The sequence below is a fragment of the Grammomys surdaster genome, unplaced genomic scaffold (genome assembly GCF_004785775.1).
Source record: "Grammomys surdaster isolate TR1022 unplaced genomic scaffold, NIH_TR_1.0 148, whole genome shotgun sequence".
NCBI lineage: Eukaryota > Metazoa > Chordata > Mammalia > Rodentia > Muridae > Grammomys > Grammomys surdaster.
The window spans coordinates 2,604,994-2,612,018 of record NW_021604606.1 but is presented as its reverse complement, the minus strand read 5'-3'; the positions used below and the strand labels follow the sequence as shown (position 1 = coordinate 2,612,018).

The following is a 7,025-nucleotide window of genomic DNA, read 5'->3' as shown; positions in this document are numbered from 1 at the left end:
CCCCCCCCCCCCCCCCCCCCCCCCCCCCCCCCCCCCCCCCGGACCCTGCGGTATGAACACGGGTTGGGGTAAGTGCTGCCTCAGAATCTTGCAAGGTTGGGGTGCTGTCTTAAGGGGATCAGCATAGTTTGTGAGTGGGCAGTCCTTGCCTCAGAATCTCCTGAGGTTTGAGTTTCCTCTTTAAAAAGACAAGCACGTGAGAGTGAGATCCTTGCCCCAGAATCTTGTGAGAATTGAGTGCCCTCTTTAAAAATAAATATTTTAAAAAATGACCGGCAAAGTATTTGACTGGGATGTCCCTGTCTCAGACTATCACTAGGTTTGAGTGCCCTCTTTAAAATAAGGGTGAGCAAAGATGTGAGTGGGAGGTCCTTGGTGAAGATTATCACGAGATTAGAGTGCCATCTTCAAAAAAATGACCAGCACATTATGTGTGACTGGGCAGTCCCTGCCTTAGAATCTCACGAGGTTTGAGTGACCTGTTTAAAAACAAAAACAGTATATGTGAGTGGGCAGTGCTTGCCATAGAATATCGCGAGGTTTGGATGGTGCCCTCATTTTTTTTTAAAAAAAAGCGCCAATACAATAGTGAATAAGCAGTCCTCTCACAGAATATTGTGAGGTTTGGGTGCCCTCTTAAAAAAAAAAAAAAAGAAAAAAAAAGACCAATAGTATGTATGAGTGAATGGTCCTTGGTTCAGGATATCATGAAGTCTCCGTGTCCTCTTTAAAAAGCACACACAAAAAGGCCCTCACAGTATGTGTGAGTGGGCAGTCCCTGCCTCAGAAAATCTTGAGGTTTGGATACCCTCTTTAAAATAAAAGACCAACACAGTATGCACACCAGGGAGGGAGGGACTGCTTGAGTATATTGTAAAGTTTGGATGCCTGCTTTAAAATGAAAAAAAAGTACCCGTGTGCCAAAATAATAATGATAATAATAATAATAATAATAGCAAAAATAAAGTGGGCAGATTGGAAAACTTACACAGAGTTTTCTTAGGAATCCTGAAGCCCTAGGTTGAGATGTTTGGCATCTCCAAAAAGTGCTTATGGTGTATTATTTTCCTGATCAAGTTTGTGAGATCACCTGCTCTTTTACCCAAATACTGCTTTCTATTCCTGACCACAGCCATCATGCCCAGAGGAAAGAAGAGTAAGGCCCGTGCTCGTGAGAAGCGTCGAGAGGTCCAGGAAGAAGCCCAGAGGCTCAAGGATGCTGAAGCCAAGGCAGCAGAGAAAGGAGAGTCAGCCTCCTGCTCTGATCATGATTCTGGAGATGCTGTTGCTAGCAGCTCTACTGCTGGCTTCCCTCAGGGCAAGGCACCTACCACCTCTGCTGGTAAAGGCATGGCCCACAAAAGGTCTGGTAAAGGTGCAAAGGGCCAAGAAGCGAAAAATGGTAGTTCTTGTAGGTCCCTGCTCTCCTCTGGAAGCAAACACATGGATCTTCTATCAAAGAAGACGGGACTGTTGGTAGAGTACATGCTCTGCAAGTACAAAATTAAGCAGCCTGCAAGGAGGGGAGAAATGCTCAAAGTCATCAACAAAAGGTTCAAGAACCACTTCCCTGATATCTTCAAGAAAGCCTCCCATCGATTGGATATGGTTTTTGGCATTGAGTTGAAAGAAGTCCAGCCCCATGGTCAAACCTACACTCTTGTCAGTAAGCTAGATTTCCAGGATGATGGAAGTGAGAGTAATGAGATGGGTGTTCCCAATAGGGGCATTCTGATCCCTCTCCTAAGTGTGATCTACTTAAATGGTTACTGTGCCCCAGAGAAGGAGGTTTGGAAGTTCCTGAATATGTTAGGAGTCTATGATGAGGTCCCACACCTCATCTTTGGGAATGTCAGGAAGCTCATCACTGAAGATCTAGTGCAGGAAATGTACCTAGAATACCGTCAGGTTCCTGATAGTGACCCTCCCTCCTATGAGTTCCTATGGGGCCCGAGAGCCTATGTTGAATCCAGCAAGAGAAGAGTGCTGGACTTTTTAGTTAAGATCAGTGAAACCATGCCCAGTGCTTACTCATCTAATTATGAACAGGCTTTGATTGAGGAAGAAGAGAAAGCCCAAGCTGAAGCTGCAGCCAAGGCTGGCACGAAGCGCAAAGCCAAGAGACATTCTAAGTCCAAGTTGAGCAATCCTACTGGCAAGTGAGATATAAGGTAGCCTCTGGTATGTGACTGAAGAAGTCTGTTCATTTGTTTGCAAGTTATACTCAAGTATATGGTTAGTAACTTTTTGGGTTATTCGAGAAAAATACTGACTTGGAGTGTGAATGTATACAGATATGTTTTGTAGACTGAGCCTGCACTGTTGTTTACCAGGTTTAATGCTCAAAATTTTTGGATTAATATGAAATGTTCTAAGTATTTGATGATATTCAGTAAGATAATATGAAATAGATTAAGAACAAGCTAGGAGATATGAAAGAAAGATATTCTAAAAGTTTTAAGTTGTCAATGAGTGTTTTCATCTAGTCCTTGTCTCTGCAATGATGTCAGAGATGTACCCTGGCTTTTACTTATGGCATTAAAGTATGTATGAAAAATGGAATCATTGAGAAATAGTTATCTTTTTAAAGGTTCATGTTTTACACAAACACAATCTTAATACCTACTCTAGAGGAATTGTCACCTTTTTTACTGGAAATGTGTAGTCAAAGAAGCAAGAGGTATAGTATATGCAGTGCTAGACACTCAAAGAAACTCTAGTTATTGCAGAGTATAAAATGTCTCTACTTCCTGAAGAAATAATAAATGGACAATGTTTTGTTCAACAAAACTTTTTTCTATATGCATTGCTACTTATCTTCAGGGAAGGTTTTATTTATTTTATTTTATTTTATTTTTTTTGGTTCCCGACCTGGAATATAGCACTTTCTGTAGAATTTTTTAGGTAAAAAAAAAAAATAGAGAAAAAATATGTATAGTAATGAATCAGGTTAAAGTATATACATTAATAAATGATACTTTCAGTATGAGACAGATACAACAACAGACCTGTTGCATTGTACACCATCATATAAGAAAAGTATCAAAATCATTTCTCAATAGAGAGAAGAGGCTTACAAATTTAATGATCCCATGTTTAGTGAAGTTCCCACATAAACTGAACTAGTTGAGGTTAAACATGTGCTTTAGAGATTAAACAACTCCTCCTTATGCTGAGGCATACTGTGATTTATTTATTTTCAATATTACTAGCTTTAATGTGTCCTAATAGTTCACACTTCCTCCAGCTCTAGGGGATTGTATGCCCTCTTCTGGGCTTTGCAAGTACCTATGCCCTCACGAATTCTAAGAGATATTACAGCCCCAGCAGCAGCATTCTCATGTTAGGTGAGAAAAGATTCCTGGGCTCTGATAGCAGTAAGCTAATAATCCCCAATAGCATACAAAATCCAAGTAGAACAGAAACGTTTGAAAAGCCATATTCTGGACCCAAAGGTAAACAGAGAAGCAAGGTCAAGTTTCAAAACCTCATCACTATATCTCTGGGAGGCCATGAAAACTGACAGGTTGAAGTTAGCCCTTTGTGTAGTAGTTTGTAGTGGTTTGTGAAGTGATTCTCTGCAGTAAGATCTCCTGGGATTGATAGGGATGGTCTCAACTGGAGAGAGAGAAAGAGAAAAAGAGAGAGAGAGGGAGGGATTGAGGGAGAGAGAGAAAAAGAGAGAGAGAGAGGGAGAGAGGGAGGGAGGGAGGGAGGGAGAGAGGGAGGGAGGGAGGGACTGACTATAATACTCCCTAGCAGGAGTCAATATGAATATGATCCCAAGTGTAAATGAGGGAACAATCAATCAATACAGAAATACAGAAAGAATGATGAGATACATGGTATGGTAACACAGTGAATCATGTTCACTTCCTCCTGGGGCATCACAAGGCCTTCTAGAACACTGAAATATGTTCTGTCTCAGGTCATCAGAGGCTAGGTTTCTAGGTTGTACCAGGTACCTGATACCTCCCTACACACATATTTCTTTGGCTGCCATTCACCTTGGGAACACTTGAGTAGTTGAAGACAGCAAGGCAAATTTCACTTCTCCCTAAGGAGTTTCTGAGATTTGAGACTGTTGGAATGAGACCCTAGGTCTTACATGAAGTCAGGTTATAGCAGAATATCATTAGGAATTGTTTCATTGAACTTTTTTTCCAGTCATATTTGATTCTTCCCTATGTCTCTGGGTTACCCAGTCTTTGGTTCTTGGCCATCCAGGTAGTGTAGGGCATGGGTTCCTTCTCATTACACAGGTTTCAAGTTAAACCAAACATTGGTTGGCCACTCCCACATATCTTGCAGGCAGGACAAATTGTAGGTTGAGAGTTTTATGGCTGAGTTGGTCTCTTAAGTTTATCTTTCTGTAGCCTGTAAGGAAGATTCTCACCACTGGCATGTCCAGTCATCATCAGATTGGCTTCCTTTGGCAGCATATGCAAATAGGTACAGAGACCCACTGCCAGACACTATGCAGAGAGAGAGAGAGGCTAAATTGGAATTCTCCTTCCTTCAGAAATTGGAGAACCCCAATGACTAGAGGTAGGAAAGATTGTAGGAGTCAGAGGGGATGCAGGATGCCAGGAGAACCTGATCCACTGAATCAACTAAGCTCACATGTGCTCACAGAAAAGGGGTTGGCAAGCATGTGGCCTGCACCATCTCCTCTGTATATTGTTATTATGGTTGCTAACTTGGTGTTTTTTGTGGGACTCCTAACTTTTCCTCAGTGAAATGGGTGGTTCTGTGGTTCTCTGATCCAACCGGAAATGGCCAAACCATTAGAGGTCTCAGAAAGGAGGCCTGCACAAAGTCGGTAGCTAGGGTCCCAGGTCTTGCCTGGTAATGTGGCAGTGCCAGTGTCAGCACAGGGGTGGTGGCTTGTTCAGGCAGCAGTGGCAATGGGCTGGTGACTGAGTGGCAGGACAGCATGGACAACAGAGGCATGAGCCCAGCCTGCCAGGTGGATCTAAGGTGCAGGGATGAATGCTTCGGAAGAGAAAACTTTTTGACAAAGTGCTACAACTCAGTAAACAGCCATTCGCTGATAATTCTCAGTAAAATAAATTATGTACTTTATTCCACGTCGATAGGGACTTTATAAACATTGAAGTGTAAGGTGGGATCCAGGTGTAGATGTTTCCCATTGGCTCAGTTGGAGATGCTAATGATACTCTATTAGCATGGAGAAGGACTTCAACTGTTTTCCCTGGACCATGAGTGACTGTCATGGTCCTTTCACTGGAGTGTCATGGTTACATGTTCCAGAACAGGTAGAGTATGGCAGGGAACTGGCCCCACACCTACTGTACTCAGTTCTGAGTTTCATAGGGTTTGGACTCACTCAAACCTTACCAGTTCCTCTTGTCTGGTGGCATGGTCCACTTAACGCACACTAACAGTGTAAGCAGGTGTGTTGCTGACTTCTTTGCCAGCTTAAGAGTCTTTTCTGCCTATTTGGTTTCCTTGCCCAGCATTGACTGAGGAGTTTTGCCATATATTAAAAATCTTGTTTTGTCCTGGTTGTATATTGGCTCTCAGAGGCCTGCTCTTTTCTGAAGAGAAAATGGAAGGGGAGTGGATCTGGGGAGAGGGGACTGGGAAGATAGCTTTGAGTGGAGCTTGGGAAAATGGTAGTTGGGATGTATTGTATGAAGGAAGAATCTATTTTCAATGAAAAGAGCTATTTCAATACAGGTGCACTAGAATTTATCTTCCAAAGGAAAAAAATAGTAGATAATAAATTATGAAATAAAGTTAACATACAAATTCTTTATAAACAAAAAAAGAATGAAGATATTTAAAGTCATTTCATATGAAAAAAAAAGTCAGGAAAGATTGCCAGGCTGTGTCAGGGGTTGGGTCAGGTTGATAAAAATATGATTGTGTCAAAATTTACTTCATTTTGGTGGGTGCTACACAGAAGCCTCTACTGACACCATTTGGAACCCAAGGTAATGACAGAAATGCCTATCACCTCACTTTAGGTGAGCTGACAGTTCAAGTCTCAATTCCAGGGTTACATCTCACAGCACTTGAGATGGGACTACTAGGATTGTTCATACTTTGGATGGAAGACATTCTTTTGTTGTATTGTGATGAGCAACCAATCACAAAGCCTTGATGTAGTTTTCACAAATTTCCTTGTAGTATGTAGTCCTGAAATATCTTTCCTTACTTGCTTCTGCTGGGTCTTAGGGAGACACATGCTTACTTAATATACAGAAGGAAGGGAGCATGGTCATGGAGATGGCTTAGTTGATAAAATTCTCTTGGCCCAAGCATGAGTACCCGAGTGGAAACCATAAGCTCTCACTTTAAAAAGCAGGTGCTGTGGTGAAGTGAAGCTTCATGCTGCATAGAGAGATAAGGCATTTCCTTTGGCTTGCTGGCTAGTCCACTTAACCAAATCAGTGGGCTCCAAAATTAGTGAGGAACCCTGTCTCAAGAAATAAGCTGGGGATTAATTAAGACATTAAGCCAAGTTCTAGCTTCCACACACGTGTATAAAGGCATCCAAACATATTGATTTAGCATACACTCAGAGTGGAAAGAAGTACAGTTTTACCAGGAGGCAAGTCAGGGAACCTGGGTAGCTCCTGAAGTGAGCATATACTTTAGAATCACAGAGACAGAAAAGTGTATCTGTTTGTCATTATCAAACTGAGAAACTTTAAAGCCAAGAAAGATGTCAAATGACTCTTCACCTATCTTCCTTATGTCTGGAATAAGGACAAAAAATAATGTTTAAAAATTGTAGGCATGAGGTAGCAGAGAAGGAAAGTCTTATATAAAAATATTATATGTGGCAGTCATAATTTCAAGTGTTTTCCATTTGTTACACAATTTCCATCACTTATAGAGAACAGAGTTTACCGAACTGTAAATGTAGAACCTGCAGCCCAGATAGTTCAGAACTAGCACATTTTGAGAACACTGTTGTTAGTAGACAGAGCTGACACTACTCCCATGGTGTGTGTGTGTGTGTGTGTGTGTGTGTGTGTGTGTGTGTGTGTGTG

General features: G+C 41.7%; 1 protein-coding gene across 1 annotated transcript; it reads left to right on the top strand.

Annotated features, from left to right (window-relative positions):
• Positions 1–1,137: 1,137 nt before the first annotated feature.
• Positions 1,138–2,163, top strand: LOC114619173 (melanoma-associated antigen B4-like). Its single transcript, XM_028765032.1, has one exon. It carries the CDS (start codon positions 1,138–1,140, stop codon positions 2,161–2,163), a length of 1,026 nt encoding a protein of 341 aa, XP_028620865.1.
• Positions 2,164–7,025: the final 4,862 nt, after the last annotated feature.